Source organism: Scyliorhinus torazame, chromosome 18 (assembly GCF_047496885.1).
Source record: "Scyliorhinus torazame isolate Kashiwa2021f chromosome 18, sScyTor2.1, whole genome shotgun sequence".
In the NCBI taxonomy this organism is placed as follows: Eukaryota; Metazoa; Chordata; class Chondrichthyes; order Carcharhiniformes; family Scyliorhinidae; genus Scyliorhinus; species Scyliorhinus torazame.
The window spans coordinates 154,305,434-154,324,497 of record NC_092724.1 but is presented as its reverse complement, the minus strand read 5'-3'; the positions used below and the strand labels follow the sequence as shown (position 1 = coordinate 154,324,497).

General features: G+C 44.7%; 2 protein-coding genes across 10 annotated transcripts in view; one reads left to right on the top strand and one right to left on the bottom strand.

Annotated features, from left to right (window-relative positions):
• The window catches only part of cenpx (centromere protein X), a 102,149-nt gene that overhangs the window by 28,510 nt on the left and 54,575 nt on the right, over positions 1–19,064 (top strand). The window lies entirely within an intron of this gene.
• Positions 4,585–19,064, bottom strand: part of aspscr1 (ASPSCR1 tether for SLC2A4, UBX domain containing) — a 253,177-nt gene continuing 238,697 nt past the window's right edge. For all 4 annotated transcript variants that reach the window (XM_072483642.1, XM_072483643.1, XM_072483644.1 and 1 more), the window contains 2 exons: positions 10,568–10,737; positions 4,585–4,893 (listed from right to left, as the gene is read on the bottom strand). In XM_072483642.1, the coding sequence (XP_072339743.1) occupies positions 4,883–4,893; positions 10,568–10,737 (181 nt within the window). In that variant the 3' untranslated portion in view covers positions 4,585–4,882. The remainder of the gene's footprint in view (positions 4,894–10,567; positions 10,738–19,064) is intronic.

The window sequence follows — 19,064 nt, the reverse complement described above, 5'->3', positions numbered from 1 at the left end:
AAACTCCACACGGACAGTGACCCAGAGCCTGGATCGAACCTGAGATCTCGGCGCCGTGAGGCAGCAATGCTAACCACTGCGCCACCGTGCTGCCCGCAACTAGACATTCTTAAGAGCAGATCTAAGGCTGCTGTAAAAGATCTGAATTCTGGGAACAATTAACTGCAGAATTTTAAGTGTTGCCTGCCATGGGAACAAAACATCCTGCTGTCCGCAGGGTTCCAAGAACAATGATATCAGAACTGGCTAATTCAGATTTATAAAATACTGTTAAGTCCTGTTCCTCATAGAAGGGGGAATTACATTTGCCCAGCAGTGGTCTAGTCTGAAGAGCCGGGTGAGAGTTCGGCCTGGCTTGCTGTTTCTCTCTCTCTCTCTCTCTCTCCCCCCCCCCTCCCCCCCCCCCCCCCGCCGCCGCCACCTGCACTGTGCAGATTGTGGCAGGTGCTTTGAGCGTGCTCGCCACTTCAAAGCACTACGAGCAGTTGGAAGTAATTAGACCGGGGGGGGGGGGGGGGGGGGGAAGAGCCAAGCTGCAAGACAATGGCAAGGGCCAGGAACACAGGGCTTCTCAATTCACTTTGAAGTTAATTCAGCCAGACCAAAGTGGTGTTTGGTTTAGAAGAACGCATCAGGCCTCAGTGACAGGACCACACCAGTAGAGGGTGACGGACGGAGTACGTTTACTAACACGAAGAGCGACAAACTCCCTTTAGATAATAAGCACTTTGAGTATATACTAGGGTTAATATTCTGTATACAAGTACAATGACCCTCTTTGTACCAGTTAATTAAAGAGCTCGTAGTATATGATTTCAATGTATATTTTTATTCGGATAAGGATGAAAGTCTATTTTCAACCTTTGAACCTTCTTTACCAAGATCTCTTTTCTCCTTTTTCTCTTTGTTTTGATACAAGTACTGTCTGAACTTTTGAGCAACCCCTGGTATCTATGGACAGAAACACACTTTAACTGTGCGAGCTACAGGCAATTGATACACAGATATGATACTGCACACAGATACATTCCTAAGAGTGACGGAAGGAACTAAATCTGCAAGGTGGTGTCAAGTTTAATGACAGCACAATAAAGAAGTGAACAAAATTCAGTTAATCTCTGGTGACCTCGCCGTAACGAAGCTCTTGCCTCACCTTGTGAAAGACAATCAAGCCACCAGCTTTAAACTAGTCATTACACAACTTTCCGCAAATTGCTCATCCCTCTCATCTTCTCAGCATCTTCCAGGATGATCAGAACTGTGTCCATGTTGAATTTATATGCAGGTTAGATACGGGAAACATTAGTTCAGGATGTGGATGTATGGCTTTCTCTCCTTCCTGCTTCCTCACTGTGCTGCAATCAGGAATCATCCATGGACCAAGACAACGCCCAAACAAACATTTCCCCATAGCAACTCAAAATTCTGGGATTTCTCACCTTTTGTTTTATTTTTAATTCATTCACAGGGTGTGGGGCCAGCATTTATTGCCCATTCCTAATTGCCCTAGGGGTGGTGGTGGGCTGTCTTCTTGAACCGCTGCGGTTGATGTGTAGACACACCCAGGGCGTTGTTAGGGAGGGAGTGCCAGGATTTTGATCCAGTGACAGTGAAGGGTCGGCGCTAATTCCACGTTAGGATGGGGTGCAACTTGGCGTGGGGAAGCTCGTCAGTCCTGGAGGCATTCCCATGGCCCTTGTTCTTCTGGCTGGCAGTAGAGTAGTGACGTTATCCTCAGAATCCTGGCCAATAATTAACTCTCAATCAACACCACAACAAACGGGATTATCTAGTTCTTATCACATTTGTTGTTTGGGGAAGTTGGCTGCGCAGATTGGCTGCCACATTTCCTGTTCCGGTACTGATTACACCTCAGAAGTACTACATTGGCTGTAAAGTGCTCAGGAACATTCAGTGGTTGTTGAAAAGCGCTATATAAATACAAGTCCTTTTCTCTTTGGTAAAGTTTGCAGGCAGGTTTACCCTTCCTCTCGTAGCTTGCAATTCTAGAAGGACTTTTAATATAGTAGATCTTCACAGGAGCATTATCAAACGCAAATTGACACTGAGTCAAAGGAGATGACCTTTCAAAAGGGAATTGGATATATGCAAAAGACGCTAAAGCCGGCCATTTAGCTTTTTAACCCTTCTCTGCCATTTAATATTAAAATCCCCCAGTCGCCACACTCCGGCGCCTGTTCGGGTACAGAGGGAGAATTCAGAATCTTTCAGTTTTAAAACTTTCTAACCCATTTAGATAAATGGAGGTAGGTGTAAAGTATAACACTTTTGTCAAATAGCAAACAGAGGAATGTCATATGAACACATGGACGCGATTCTCCAGAAGTATTTCTAAGTGTGGTAGTGAGTGAGGATTGCTGCAGGCTTCCCAGCGCTCGGCCTAGCGAGGCCGGTAACTCTATTTGACGTTAATTGGTCCACTTAAAGAGGCCTCACGGGCTTCTCACTGCAAATGAAGGTTCGCCAGCCCCCCGCTAACAAGGTCGAGCAGCATTTAAGTTGCACTTGCTCAGCCAACCCCAGCCAGCTCGCAACAATGGCGGAGAGGAGACCAGCCCCAAGATTCGGGGACGCCGACCTGGGGGGACTTCTCGACTCAGTGGAGGCCATGAGGGATGTCCTGTTCAATTCCAAGAGCATGATTGATGTTCAAAGCACAATTCCATCATCCCACACAATCCGCATGCCCCTTAATGTCCACTTGCTTTCAATATGCTCAGCAACTAAGCACTCTTTAGGGCAGAGAATACCAAAGATTCACAACCACTTGAGTGAAGAAATCACCCTTCTTCCAGGTGCTGAGCGGCTGACCCCTTTTTCCGACACGGTGACCCCCGCGCTTGAAAAGGCAACATTTTGCAGGGCCAAGGGGAAAGAGAGCAGAAAAGTCTTACAATGTGCCAACATGGGCAAGACGGGCCGGATGCCACCATTTGATTCTCTGATTGGGTGACCGAAAGCTCGGTCAAAGAGGTAGGTTTTAAGGGCGTCTTTAAGGAGAGCTGGAGGAAGTGGTGAGATTTAGGGAAGGAATTCTAAAAGTTAGGGTCAAGACGGCTAAAGGTATGGTAGTCATACCGAGAGTACTGCTGACAGGCTACTTCTAGAGCAACAGAGAGTGAGAAAAATGTTAGTTTAAGCGGAGAGGAAGATTCAGTTCCAACTGGGAAGATAAACATAGTGCAGTGGCATAAGTACTTACCAACCTAGGTACAGAATTTATGCTTATTTGTAACTTATTTGTTTTAAACAGATGAATTATAGGTTTCAATGATGGAAACACCGATTAGAGATACAATAGTTGTGGAATATAGGGCCATTCAGTTGCTCAGCTGCCCTTTGGCTTTGACAATCATACTGTAAACACTGTCTAAATTATTGTGTGTTGTAACTGCTACAAGAGGTTTAACATTATTTCAGTGTTGGATTGTGTGTTTTTTGTCTTTTAAAGTGGAAATATTGATTGGAGGACAGCAAAATAAGGGTGAAACCTTTAAAAATACCAGGGATAAACAGTTCAGCTATACCCTTTAGTTACAGAAGTCTTAATTAAGATTAACGCAGGCATTATGAAAATCAGAGCAGTATTTCTCCAAAATAGCTTTAATGTTAATACAGGCATTTAAATTTACAACCTATCTGGCTAAGCTCAGCCAGAAAATACGTGGCCTGCTGTGTATAAAATGCTCAATTTTCTGGGAAGGGCCACCAAGGCGTTTCATTCCAGGAGGCACAGCTATACCACGAGGCGAAAGCTGTGTCCCGATGGTGTTAGAATTCCACAGCACTTCAGCCATTCTGTAAGTGGCTCATTTCCTCTGTGTGAAACGGGAGAATTCCACCAAGTGAGAAGAGATCATTAAGATCAAATCCACTTTATTCAGAATTTCCCCAGTCAACTCTTGTCTCTTGCACTTAAGACATAATCTCCGTAATCTTCAAAACGCTTATTCTTTACTGCAAGATTTTATGATCCATTGCCCCTGAATGACTTCTAAAACGGTTACAATGTTGATCACGTGTAGATACAGTTATTTGAGGTTTGGGTAGGTCAGATTCTTGCTGCGAAAATAGGTTTCATTTGGAAGGGTCAAAAGTTTTCGGGTGGTCACTTTTACAACAGGCCGTTGATATTTGCATGTTTCCTTTTACGGAACCACCCTCGTGGAATCTGATCACAAAGAAGCAAAGCGTCACTTTCACTCTGGTCCGATAGCACCAGCAGGTGAAGTAAAACATGAAAACAATTTTGTTCTTCGTTTGTGATCGGGATGTCTCATGAATTCATGCCACAGTATCTGGTGTGCAGCTACCAGACACCACAACATGACCAGTGACCACAAACAGACACACAGGCCTTTCATACTTGGGGGGGGGGGGGAAGAACCACATTTCCCCACCCTTACTCTTTTCCCCTTGTTGGAACCAGGCACGGAAAAAATTCCAAGTAATAACTGGAACATATATTTAACAACTTCCAATCCACTTTGAAACGAAATACTTGAAAAGTAAAAACATCAAAAGATGTTTTTCTTAAAGAAACATGTTGATCTTGACTAAGTATTATTTTTTGGCATTACCTTTTTATTTTTCTTAGGTATTCAAACAAAACAACAGAGGCACCCTGAAGCCAGAGCCCATCTATGCAGAATTTCCACTTGTTTTATTGTAAAACTCTTATTAACCTGGGACAATCTTTTACACGATTAATAAATTCAGATCATTCAATTTTCCAAAACAAACAAAAAAAGGCAAAGAAAATGCACTTCCACAGATCAAAAAAAAAAGCAGTGAATGATATTTGCTTAGCGTTCTTTGAAGTTAATATGAGGCCCCGGCACTGCTTACATCCTTCTTCTTCTTAATGCTTCCCTGTAATTGGAATAAACAAAAAAGTGAACAAAATCCGTACACCACACTTGGTCTAAAGATTGCAGCTACTATTTAGCGCACCTTGAAAATATGTTGATCTTAAGAATTCAAACTAGGTATTCCTTGATCTCTAAAAATGCCAAGTTGTGATAAAGATACACTTTAAAACGGTAAAGATGTCATAACTCTTTACTGCAATATCTTTCCTAAGTTGGAGCAAACCAGAATGCAATTAGAAAAATCCTCATCGTAAATGTGATGCGACTATTTTATGTCTTGAGGCGGGATCTTCCTTTTAATGGAGTGAACTTCTTTATATATGGAACAGTCCAAGAGAAGAAGCCATGGGAAGAGACACCAAGTTCTTCTCTTCATCACCTCCAATTGCATCAACACACAAAACATTTTGCACTTGTAGAGTGAACCAAATTTCCCTGTTTTGAACCTGGAGCTGATTAAATGACAGCATGTGAAATACACTCAAATCCTCTGAAAGCAGGAGGGTTTAGGACAGATGCATCCAGTCTAAGTTGTGATTTCTGCTCTCAGGCATCACTCGTGCGCCTGTGTTTCAGCCAATGGTTAAAGCATGAACGGGGACAGTGAGCTACTCCAACTCACAAGGCAGGTTGTGAGATTAGAATGAAGCCCAGGCTTTCCCTCAGCCGATAGCCACGCTGGATCACACAGGGGCCACTGGGTAGCAAGTAGAAAAAGGAATAGTGGGAGTTGATTCTGGTGTCCCTATTAGCATCCGAGCTAACTTACCAAAACAAGATGAAATCTTTGACTCTCTTCTCCTGCAGCAACTATTTTTTTTCTCTCCAAAGAACCAAAATGATAACTATTCCTCAGGCATGCATCACAAAAGTGCAGACTGTGTTTTCTCCTGCACAGCTCAAATTTGCAAAGATGAACACAGCTGAGTGATTGCAAATGCAAGATGGGTGCCTGAACTCGACGCTCAAATTTGGACTCATTGAAAGGTCAGGAGAGTCATCGGAAACTGAGGATTTTGAAATGGTGGTTGGGGGGTGGAGGAGGAGAGAGAGAGAGAGAAAGAGACAGAACTCGTCCCGAGAAAGGTCGCTGATGGACGGAGCTCATTAAAATGTGAGATTCTAAGGGGCATAGATAGACTGCACCATAATAAAGTGTCTGACAGTAACCAAAATATTGTAACCCTGGCAATGAACTCAGTAGAGGAATGTGGGCAGACATTTTAAATGTAACTACTTTACAAAGAGAAGTGAATTAATGAAACAGACTGTCCAGGGCGACTGCAGAGGCGGATAGCACCGGACAATTCTTTTGGCAAAGAATTGAGTGATATGTATTTTTCTGTTAATCTGTGGGACCAATCAAACAGTCCCCCATTGGTTTTACCAATCCTGTGTGTGCCTATGTCATGTTTGTTCTTGTAACGTAATCATCTTCAGAAATCACTAAGAGAAATACAGTAAGTGAATTTACTGACTTTAGCCAGCAGTGCGTGACATTCATTTAATCATAGCTTGGTAAATTCATAAAGATCTGGACAGATCAAAAATCAGCTATGTCAGACTGCAGTAAACTCCCACCAGCACTTCGGAGTGGTCAATCTGACTATTGCCACTTATAACCTGCAATTAAACCTTCTGACCAGCATCGGGAGCTAAATCTGAGAGACTTCTATATAAAACAGGTGTGCTGGACTCTAGCAGGCCTTAGATATGTGAATAAGATGAGAGTTATTAAACACCATGCCACTGGCATTGAGATTTTTTTGAAACCTCATTTGGGATGAGCCTGCGGCCTTCCATCAAATACAAACAAGTAAACCTCCTCCGTCTCAGAGGCTGGAGGATTGGTGAATCGCCAAATTGCACTTGGAGCCAATTCCAAACCTCAAATGTTCAGCTGTGCCTCCATTTTACCTAACCATTCAGGTTTAGAGGAAAATAAGACCTGGAGCTGGAGTGTACTCTCTTACTTAAGGACCAAACATTCATTTCCATAGTCGCCTCAAACACATTAAAACAACAGTGTTGCCGCAACGTCAAGTTGGGCTGTGAAATGGAGTTGAGATTAGATTGCCAAACCACATGATTCACATCAGAAATTGTGGTCAATCAGACAGCAGTCTTTTGAGATGGGACTCCAACTAGATTTTAAGAAAATACTTGAGCGAAGGGCTACTGTTGATCTAATCTCAGTTCTTCAATCCAATGGTACAACTTCAGAAGTGCCATTTTAAACACTGTCCTGCCCCAGGAAGACTCCATCCATCTCTCAGATATACACCAATTCCTTTTTCATTTCCAATGTACTTTGACCTATATATTGTTCAGCTTGATCACCTGTTCATTTAACCAACATCAGTGGCATTAACCTATATTATTTGGCATGGTTTTAAACATTGGCTTTATTATGAAGTGACAATAACAGTAACGGTTATCCTGGACTACCATTACAGTTTACCAAATTGTTTTTAACATTGATTATAGCAGTGTAGCTGTACTGATGCCGGACGTAATGTTCTAGAGAATACAAATTCAAATCCCATCATAGCCATTTGAAAATTTGAATCAGCTTTTTTCCCCAGTCTGTAAGGTGACCACCCAGCTGCTCGACACTTCTAAATATCCAGCTCGCTCACCAACTCCTGCACCTGCCACAGTGCCAAAAGTCACAAATGACATCCCTCCACGTCCTTCTCTACCTGTCTGCAGTCACATAGCTGTCCATACCATCCTTCTCCGGCATCTCTCCACTGTTGTCCAGCTGGTTGGGGCTGGCGTGACGTATCTGTTCCATTTTCATCCAGCTAATCACAGGCAGAGAACTACCCGAAAGACATCTCTTCCTGTTCCCGCACCGTTACATCTGCCATCCTTCAGCAATCTATGCTTGGACCCCCGCCTACTTCTAATACTGCCCTTCAACGATATTATCAGAAACACGTTCATCCAACAGTTTCCGAAATGTACACTGATGAATCTCAGCTCCATCTCCCCATCAAACTCAGCTCCATCTCCCCGTCAAACTCAGCTCCATCTCCCCGTCAAACTCCGCTCCATCTCCCCGTCAAACTCAGCTCCATCTCCCCGTCAAACTCAGCTCCATCTCCCCGTCAATCTCAGCTCCATCTCCCCATCAATCTCAGCTCCATCTCCCCATCAATCTCAGCTCCATCTCCCCATCAATCTCAGCTCCATCTCCCCATCAATCTCAGCTCCATCTCCCCATCAATCTCAGCTCCATCTCCCCATCAATCTCAGCTCCATCTCCCCATCAATCTCAGCTCCATCTCCCCATCAATCTCAGCTCCATCTCCCCATCAATCTCAGCTCCATCTCCCCATCAATCTCAGCTCCATCTCCCCATCAATCTCAGCTCCCCCCCCCCCCCATACAATCTAACCCCTCTAATGTCACCAAATTGTCAGACTGTTAGTCTGATATCCAGTAATGGATGAGCAGAAATTGCTTCCAACCGAAGCTATTGTCTTTGGCCTCTGGTACAAACTCTGTTCCCCCACTACTGACTCCATCCCTCTCTTTAGATACCGTCTGGATCTGAAGCAGACAGTTTGTAATCTTGTCAGACTTCACCCTGAGATGGGCTTGCTATGGCTGCCTATTTCCACCAATGTTATACTGTCAGACTCTGTCCCACCTCAGCTCCATCAGCTGATGTAATGCACATTCATGCCTATGTTACCTTTAGACCTGACTATTCCAACACACCCGTGGCTAGCTGCCCACGTTACACCCCTCCAGTAACTTGGGGCAACAGAGTTTTGGATGGCTGGTGTTCGAACTCGCACCAAGTTCCATTCCCCACTGGCTATCGATTAAGCACACCTCAATTTTATAATTCCCATCCTGGTTTTCAAATCCCTCCATGGCCTCATCGTGCCTCCGATTTCTTTAATCTCTTTCAACATTCTGAAGCACGATACTCCTCTAATTCTGGCCTCTTAAGCATCCCCAGTTCTAATTGGTCCAGTTGGTGGATGTGCCTTCAGCTGCAATTTCCTCCTGAAAACCTCAATACCTCTTTTTCCTCTCTAATGACACTCCTTAAAACCCACTTGTTTGACCAAGTTTTTGGTGATCTGTCATTATATCGTTTTCTGTGGTTCAGTGTCAAGCTTGGCTTCATAAAGTTCACGTGAAGCGCTATGTGATGCTTCATTACATGAAAGGGGCTATATAAATATAAGTTATTGTTGATATCCTTCAGGGAAGGAAACCGACTTCTTTACCTGGTCTGGCCTCATGAAATTCCAGTTCCATTGAATCATAGAATTTACAGTACAGAAGTAGGCCATTCGGCCCATCGAGTCTGCACCAGTCCTTGGAAAGAGCATCCTACCCAAGCCCACACATCCACCCTATCCCCATGATCCAGCAACTCCACCCAACCTTTTTGGACACTAAGGGCAATTTATCATGGCCAATCCACCTAACCTGTACATCTTTGGACTGTGGGAGGAAACCGGAGCACCCGGAGGAAACCCACGCAGACACGGGGAGAACTCCGCACAGACAGTGACCCAAGCCGGGAATCGAACCTGGAACCCTGGAACTGTGAAGCAACAGTGCTAACCACTGTGCTGCCGTAATTCCACTTTAATGTGGTTGACTCTTAGCTGCCCCCTGAAGTTAACCAGCAAGGCGCTGATTTGTGTCAAACCACAACAATACTCTGGTTCAAGAGGTGATTCATCAGCATCGCCTCGGGGCACCTAGTTAAAATGCTAGTCTTGTCAGTATTATTCACATACCGAGAAGGAATTATAAGTTACTTGACATTACAAAGGGGGAGGGGATAGTCAACTTAATGACAAACTGCTCACAGTGCCCATTTTAAACATTTCTGTATTGATGTCAATGCAAATGGAAAAAATAATGCTTTTTAAACTAAGCATAGTTTACAGGTCAAAGCACATTGGGTGTCAATTGTGAATCGACAGATATAACAAACAAGCAGAAAGCCAATTTTATGGACCATTCTCCTGAGGTCTGTTTTATTTTTAAATGTACCACGGAGAGTGGCAGGGACTAGAATGACGCACGCTCAGTTCTTGATCTCAGCCAGATGGGCATGCGAATTGGAAGTCAGTCAGCGCTCCACACACCGAAAAGGAAAATCATAGTCACTGCAGGCCGTTCCCGGTGCTCCCGTTTCCTCCCAGAGTCCAAAGATGTGCACGTTAACTGGATTGGCCCATGCTAAATCACCCCCAGTGTCCAAAGATGTGCAGGTTGTTTGGGGTTATGGGGATGAGGCAGGAGAGTGGGGCCTGGGTGGAGGGCCCTTTCGGAGGGACGGTGCAGACTCCTTCTGCACTGTAGGGATTCTATGATTCTCAAATACATCCCAGCAGATAGCAATAAACTACCAGTGACAGATAGCTGGATTCAGGTCTGCAGCACATTCCCCTGACTGTGAAAGATGTGTAGGTGTAGCGAAAAGGGGCAGGGAAGACAAGCATCAAATAAGTGAAGCTAGCAGTTGAATTGATCACGTGAAAGTGTAAGAGAATGGGCGAGCGGAAAAATGCACGACTATTTGAGGGAAATATACAAACAGCGAGTTACTCGAAAACGTCTCCTGTGCCTTTCCATTATTTAACAAGAGAGAGTGTGCAAGCTGACAGTATTTTAATAAAACAAGTACGACTTACCTGGCACTTTGAACCATTTAGGAACTTTACTCGGATCAGCTTGAACTGACCTAGGACTTGCTGAATTTGTCACAGGCTGTTTCCTCACTTCAGCTTCTTCCCCGCCCCTAGCAGGTGCTGCTACGGAAGCCAATGAACTAGTTGAAGGAGTTGCAAGTCTGTGAATGCAGCTGAAGAGGATGGAGAATGAATCATTAGAAACTGCACAAAACTGGCACACCACTTTCAGGCTTAAGAGTCCTTTCAGACTCATGCAGGGTTCTATCAGAAGCCAAACACCATGAACAAAAGGGGATTCTGTGACCCAGAGATAATGAGCTAATCAGAGAGGCTCAAAGCTGCAGGGGTTAAATCAAACAGACAAAAGCCAGCAGGTTAATCACAATCCGCTTCCTGCCCACCATCATTTCTTCAGCTGCCCTGGTTTTCTCTATCTGATCTGACGTGACACCACATGCATGTCACCTGACTGGTGACAGTATTTGATGCTCCCCTGCTAAAAGACTTCCTGAAAAATACAGGCAGGAGGTCCTGTTGAGCGGACTAAGAATTGCTCACAGTTTGACTTTCACTAAACATACTTGCTGTGGTCTTGTGCTGTGAAAAACAAAAGTAACCTTTGATGCACCCAGATTTCTAAGGTGTTTTTGATGCAGTTGTTATCCATGGTACATCAATGAAAAGGTGTCAATAACGAAGCAGCAAGGTGCCGATTTCCACACACTAATCCCAAGACGATGCTGATTCTCCAACCCGTTTGTTGTAAATATGGGTTTTATTAACTCACAGCTGCCAATTTAAGTGTTCTATTGAGAAAGAAAGGATGAGAATGTAAGCTCACTTGTCTCTGGTTTCAGGCAGATTAGCTTGCTGCTGTGAAGCCGGGCAGCACTGATATCAAAGTTCTGGAAGAAATAACCCATTGTGAACCCTTCTAATTCCCAGCTGAGGACCACTGGCAACAAAATGGTCAATGTGGAACTGAAAAGAGAAACACAAGGAGAAACAAGTTCTTTTTTTGAGGGGCGAAAAAAATCTCTCCTTTTTGCTCAAGTCTTTCATCAACTCCAGCTGAAAGAATCAGTGAATAGCCTGTGGCCTCTGGCAACACGGGTCTGAAATAAGTAGCTGGAAGAGTAACAGAAGGGGACTTGGGGATTGCTTAGCCTTCGACCGAGTGCCTCGTACAGGTCGGGCTGCTTCAATGGAGAACCTACATCCTCTTACCCTGTCCTCCGCACCAACACACCACTCAAGATGACCTTGAGCCTTAAACAAAGGAACTAGAATAATGGATATTGGGGTCCATATGCCACTGCATTCAGTTCTAAGTTCTTTTGAGGATAGCATCACCAATACCCCTGAAAATACAGACACCAAAGCAATGTTGGATAACCATACTGAATGTCTAGAATACATTTCTGATTATTTTGTAGAATTTACATGTTATATCCCTTTTGTCTCATTAAGAAAATTGCCATTGGTTTGTCAAGGTGAGCTGATGATATAGAAGAGGAGCCCAAACAAAGGCAATCTGCATGATGTGAGTGTTCATGCAGACTATGTGGTTATGGTTAGACAGGAAAATGGTGATACAACTCAATGTTAACACAGTGGTTACATGGCTACAGGATAATCAAAAAAGCATGATGTTTGCGGTGAAGCAACCGTCTCATCCTCCTTCTCATAACATTGGTCGTTTTTTTTCCTACCTTTAGGTTTGAGACATTACTACTTCTTTTTAAAATGGAGATTCCGGAGGGCCTGGTTGTAAGTAATACACAAACATGGTCTTGTCTAGAAAATGGACATTTGCGGGAAGTGGGGGGTGGGTTTCGAGTCAACCCAACCCTTTTTAAAAAAGTCATCACATGCCAACGTTAGAAGGATTCATCACTAAAATGTTGACGGTGTGTAACGTTTGCAGACGCAACAGCCACTAATAGTTACTCTTGGGGCCAAATAAGTTATAATCACACAGCACAGGAGGCCTTTTGGTTCATCGCACCCGTGCCAGCTCAGTTAGGCCCATTTCCCTCTGTCTTTCCCTACAACCCTGCAATTTCTTCCCGGTTTTAGTTATCCAATTTCCTTCGAAATTTGCTGCTGAATCCGCTTCCATCACTATCAGACCCTGCAGCCTAAATCATAACTTGCTGTGTTAAAAAAAATAATTAAATTATGCCCGATATCTTAAATCTGTGTCCTTGGTTTTCGGACAGTGCTGCAGTGGGAAGGTTTCTCGCTATCATTTTGATCACAATCCCCATATTTTAAAATGCCTCTATTAAATCTCCTCATAACCTGCACTGATCCAAGAACAATCAGAGTTTCCCTACTCCCTCCACATAACCAAATTCCAATGGTACCATTCTGGTAAATCTCTGCACCCTCTTCCAAACCATTTCCGTCCTTTATAAAGGCACGGGGCGCAGTGGTCAGAACTGCTGCCTCACAGCACCAGGGACACGGGTTTGATTCCGGCTTTGGGGGACTGTCTGGAGTTTGCACATTTTCCCCGTGTCTGCGTGGGATTCCTCCGGGTGCTCCAGTTTCCTCCCACAGTTCAAAGATGTAGGTTAGGTGGATTGGCCATGATAAATTGCTCCTTAGTGTCCAAAGACGTGCAGGTTGGTTAGGGTTACTGGGATGGGGCGGGGGAGTGGGGCGCTCTTTCGGAGGGTCGGTGCAGACTTGATGGGCCAAATGGTCTCCTTCTGCACTGTAGGGGCTCTAAGTGGGGCCCAGGGCTGCACGCAATACTTCTGCTAAGCTTCAACCAATGATTTATAAATTGTTTCCACTAGCAGAAGTGTGCATAATCAAATGACACAGATTTAAGGTAATTGGCAGAAGAACTAGCAAAGTGATGAGTGGAAACTTTTTCTTTTATAAATACACATTACCTTATAATCTGGGCTGAACTGTCTGAAAGGCTGGTGGAATAAGACCCAATAACTCAGAAGAGAATTGGCTGAATACTTCAAAGGGAAAAATTACAGATTCAAAGGAGAAATTATGGAATGGAACAACTTGCACTTAGAAGGCACATTTAAAATAATAAAACTCCCCAAGCTGCTTTAAAAAGAGCTGTATCAATGAAAACATTTTTGACACTGAGCCACAGAGAGAGACGTCTGGTCAGATGACCAGAAGCTGATTCAACAATCAGCTAGGTTTTCAAGGAGCATCCCAAAAAGGAGAGGGAGGAAGAGAAGTCGGAGGAGGGAATTTGGAGTGAGAACTGCGGAAAAGCCGCAATTGGCAGAGCAATTATAAGAACAAAGAATGTGCAGGAGGCCAGAACTGGAGGAGTGTGAAGATCTCAAAGGCCTGCAGGGCTGAGGAGACTACTGAGAGAGGGGAGGCGGCGGCGTGGTGGTATTGGTACTGGACTGGTGATCCAGAGGCCTAGAGTACTACTCTGGGGCCCAGGTTCGAATCTTGCCACAGCAGATGGTGGAAATTGAATCCAATAAATATCTGGAATTAAAAGTCTAAAGATGACGATGAAACTTTCAATAATGTCCTTTAGGGAAGGAAATCTGTCTAGTCCTTGTGGAGACAAAGTCCCGTCTTCCCATTGAGGATACCCTCTGTTGTGTTGTGTGGCACTACGATAGTGCTAAATGGGATAGATTCAGAAGAGATCTAACAACTCAACATTGCAGTCAGAAGTTTTACAACATCAGGTTAAAGTCAACAGGTTTGTTTCGAATCACTAGCTGTCGGTGCACAGTGATGGAAGGAGGAAGGAGCTGTGCTCCGAAAGCTAGTGATTTGAAACAAACCTGTTGGACTTTAGCCTGGTGTTGTAAGACTTCTTACTGTGCTCACCCCAGTCCAACGCCAGCATCTCCACATCATGGCTACCATCAACACAAGATTGGGCATCCACGAGACACTGTGGGCAGCAGCAATCTGTGACCTCATGGCCTGGCATATCCCTCACTCTACCATTACCATCAAGCCTGAGGCCTCAACCCTGGTTCAATGAAGAGTGCAAAAGAGCATGTCAGGTGCAGAATCAGGCATACGGAAAAATGAGGTGCCAACCTGGTGAAGCTACAACACAGGACTACTTGTGTGCTGAACAATATAAGCAGCAAGTGATAGAGCTAAGCAATCAACGGATCAGGTCTAAACTCTGCAAACCTGCCACATTGAGTCGTGAAGGGTGGTGGACAATTAAACAATTCATTGGGAGGGGGAGGCTCCAAAAGTATTCCCACCCTCAATGATGGAGGAGCCCAGCACGTTTGTTCAAATGACAAGGCTGAAACATTCACAACAATCTTCAGCCAGAGGTGCTGAGTGGATGACCCATCTCTGTCTCCTCTGGAGGTCCTCACCATCAAAGATGCCAGTCTTCAGTCAATACGATTCACTCCACGTCATATCAAGAAACGGCTGAAAGCTATGGGCCCTGACAAAAATATTCCAACAATAGCACTGAAAACATATGCTCCAGAATTTTCTGCACCCATAGCCAAGCTGTTCTAGTACAGCTCCAACACTGGCATCTACCTGGAAATGTGGAAAATTGCCCATGTACACAAAAAGCAGGACAAATCCAACCGGGTCAATTACCGTCTACTCTCAATCATCAGTAAAGTGATTGCAGGAGTCATCAGCAGTGCTATCATGCTGCACTTACTTAGCAGTAACCTGCTCACGGACGCTCAGTTTGGGTTCCGCCTGGGTCACTCAGCTCCTGACCTCAATACAGCCAGGATTCAAACACGGACAAAAGAGCTGAACTCCAGAGATGAGGTGAGAGTGATTGCCCTTGGCATCAAGGCAGCACTTGATCGAGTGTGCCATCAAGGAGCCCTAGCCAAACTGGTTATCGGGGAAAACCCTCCACTGGTTGGGGTCATACCGAGCACAAAGAAAGATGGTCTTGGCAGTTGAAGGTCATTGATCTCAATCCCAGGACATCACTGCAGGTTCCTCAGGGTAGTGTCCCAGGCTCAACCATCTTCAGCTGCTTCATCAATGACCTTCCTTCCAACATAAGGTCAGATGTGGGGATGTTCACTGAGGATTGCACAATGCTCAGCACCATTTGCGACTTCTCAGACACTGAAGCAGTCCAGGTGCAAATGCAGCAGGACCTTGACCTTGACATAATAAATGCTTTTTCTTACTGTTAAAACAAATTCGCAGTTCTGTGACTCTGTTCCTCCACGTATTATTAAAAAGAAATTAATAATCTTTGAGTGTCACAAGCAGGCTTACATTAACACTGCAATTAAGTTACTGTGAAAATCCCCTAGTCGCCACACTCTGGCGCCTGTTCGGGTACACGGAGGGAAAATTCAGAATGTCCAATTCACCTAACAAGCAGGTCTTTCGGGACTTGTGGGAGGAAACAGGAGCACCCGGAGGAAACCCACGCCGACACGGGGAGAACGTGCCGACTCCGCACAGACAGTGCGATTGGATGGTGGATAATAAAACTTGATCTGTGATTATTTGTTAAATAATGGAATCTGTAAATCCTTTAAAAAAAAGTAAGTGGGTTCGGAGGTACTGGGCAAAATAATTTAATTTACTGTGAGGTGTAGCGTGCAGGTTAGAATTCAAATGGCATTGGAAATGTTGGAAGATATAACTTTGGTTTACAGTGGGTAGTGGATGCCTGGAAACTGCAGCCAGAGGAGGTGGTGGAAGCAGGGACGATAGTGACGTTTAAGGGCATCTTGACAAATACATGAATAGGATGGGAATAGAGGGATACGGACCTCGGAAGTGAAGAAGATTTTTGTTTAGACGGGCAGCATGGTCGGCACAGCTTGGAGGGCCGAAGGGCCTGTTCCTGTGCTGTACATTCCTTTGTTCTTTGTTATAAACCAGTTAACTGAATTGGTAGATAAATTGGAATTGGGATTACCTGCAGGAGTAAGGAAAGCTGAGACTATTGAAATCATAGAGAAGCATTCAAATGCACAAGAGTTATCAGAGAGACCAAGTTCTCCGAAAAGTGAGGCAACTTGATTGGCTAAAATTCAATTACAAAAAGAAATAGAAGTTTAAAAACTTGAACTAGAGATGCAGGAAAAGCGAAAAGAAAGGGAAAGAGACAAAAATAGAGCTTTTCAAAGGGATTTGGGAATGGAGAAGTTAGCAATGGCAGAAAGGGAAAAGGAGGAGAGAGTGTTTCAGTGTGAAATGCTGGAAGTAAAAGCAGAGACACCAGAGCATGTTGAGAAAGGAAGTAGTTCTAGACATGAGATTAATGGGGAAATGTTTAAATCTATAAAATCACTTCCAAACTATGAGGGAAAGGACATGGAATTAAAATGAAAAATGAATGAAAATCGCTTATTGTCACAAGTAGGCTTCAAATGAAGTTACTGTGAAAAGCCCCTAGTCACCACATTCCGGCACCTGTTCGGGGAGGCTGGTACGGGAATTGAACCGTGCTGCTGGCCTACCTTGGTCTGCTTTCAAAGCCAGCGACTTAGCCCTGTGCTAAACAGCCCCAAGCATTCTTTTGTTCTTTTGAAAAGGTAGCTGAACAGATGAAGTATCTTTGGATGCTACTTTTACAAAGCAGACTGGTAGGTAGAGCTAGTAAGGTGTATGCATCATTGTCGGATGTATTATTTGATTAGGACGTACAGAACATAGAACAGTACAGCACCAGTATAGGCCCTTCGGCCCACAATGTTGTGCCGATCATTTATCCTAATCCAAGATCAACCTAACCTACACTCCTTCAATTTACTGCTGTCCATGTGCCTGTCCAAGAGTTGCTTAAATGTCCCTAATGACTCTGACTCCACCACCTCTGCTGCCAGTGCATTCCACACACCCACCACTCTCTGTGTAAAGAACCTACCTCGGACATCTCCCCAATACCTTCCTCCAATCATCTTAAAATTATGTCCCCCCCGTGAAAGGCAGCATGGTAGCATTGTGGATAGCACAATTGCTTCACAGCTCCAGGGTCCCAGGTTCGATTCCGGCTTGGGTCACTGTCTGTGCGGAGTCTGCACTTCCTCCCCGTGTGTGCGTGGGTTTCCTCTGGGTGCTCCGGTTTCCTCCCACAATCCAAAGATGTGCAGGTTAGGTGGATTGGCAATGATAAATTGCCCTTAGTGTCCAAAATTGCCCTTAGTGTTGGGTGGGGTTACTGGGTTATGGGGATAGGGTGGAGGTGTTGAACTTGGGTAGGGTGCTCTTTCCAAGAGCCAGTGCAGACTCGATGGGCCGAATGGCCTCCTTCTGCACTGTAAATTCTATGATAATCTATGAAAGCCATTTCCACCCTGGGGAAAAGTCTCTGGCTATCCATTCTATCCATGCCTCTCATCAACTTGCACACCTCTATCAAGTCATCTCTCTTCCTTCTTTGCTCCAGTGAGAAAAGCCCTAGCTCCCTCAATCTTTCTTCGTAAGACATGCCCTCCAGTCCAGGCAGCATCCTGGTAAATCTCCTCTGTAGCCTCTCCAAAGCATCCACATCCTTCCTATAATGAGGCGACCAGAACTGGACACAATATTCCAAGTGTGGTCTAACCAGAGTTTTATAAAGCTGCAGCAAAACCTTGCGGCTCTGTAACTCAATCCCCCTGTTAATGAAAGCCAACACACCATACGCCTTCTTAACAACCCTATCAACCTGGGTGGCAACTTTGAGGGATCTATGGACGTGGACCCCAAGATCAGTCTGTTCCTCCACAATCCTGCCTTTAACCCTGTAAACCCTGTATTCAGCATTCAAATTCGACCTTCCAAAATCAATCACTTCACATTTATCCAGGTTGAACTCCATCTGCCATTTCTCACCCAGCATCCTGTCAATGTCGTGTTGAAACCTGAAACAGCCCTCAACACTATCTACAACTCCCCCAACCTTCGGGTCATCGGCAAACTTACTAACCCACCCTTCCACCTCCTCACCTGTCATTTATAAAAGCCACAAAGAGCAGAGGTCCCAGAACAGATCCACTGGAGGACATCACTGGTCACCGACGTCCAGGCGGAATACTTTCCATCCACTACCACTCGCCGTCTTCTTTCGGCCAGCCAATTCTGTATCCAGACAGCCAAATTTCCCTGTATCCCATGCCTCCTAACGTTCTGAATTAGCCTATCACGGGGAACCTTCTCAAATGCCTTACTGAAATCCATATACACCACATCCACTGTCCGATCTTCATCAAAGTGTCTCGTCACATCCTCAAAGAATTCAATGGGGCTTGTGCGGCGTGACCTGCCCCCACAAAGCCATGCTGACCATCTTTAACCAAACTATGTTTTTCTAAATAATCATAAATCCTATCTCTCAGAATCCTTTCCAATATTTTGCTCATCACAGACGTAAGACTGACTGGTCTGTAATTCCCAGGGATTTCCCTATTCCCTTTCTTGAACAGGGGAACAACATTCGCCTCCCTCCAATCATCAGGTACTACTCCAGTGGAGAGTGAGGACGCAAAGATAATTGCCAACGGCGCAGCAATCTCCTCCCTCGCTTCCCGTAGTA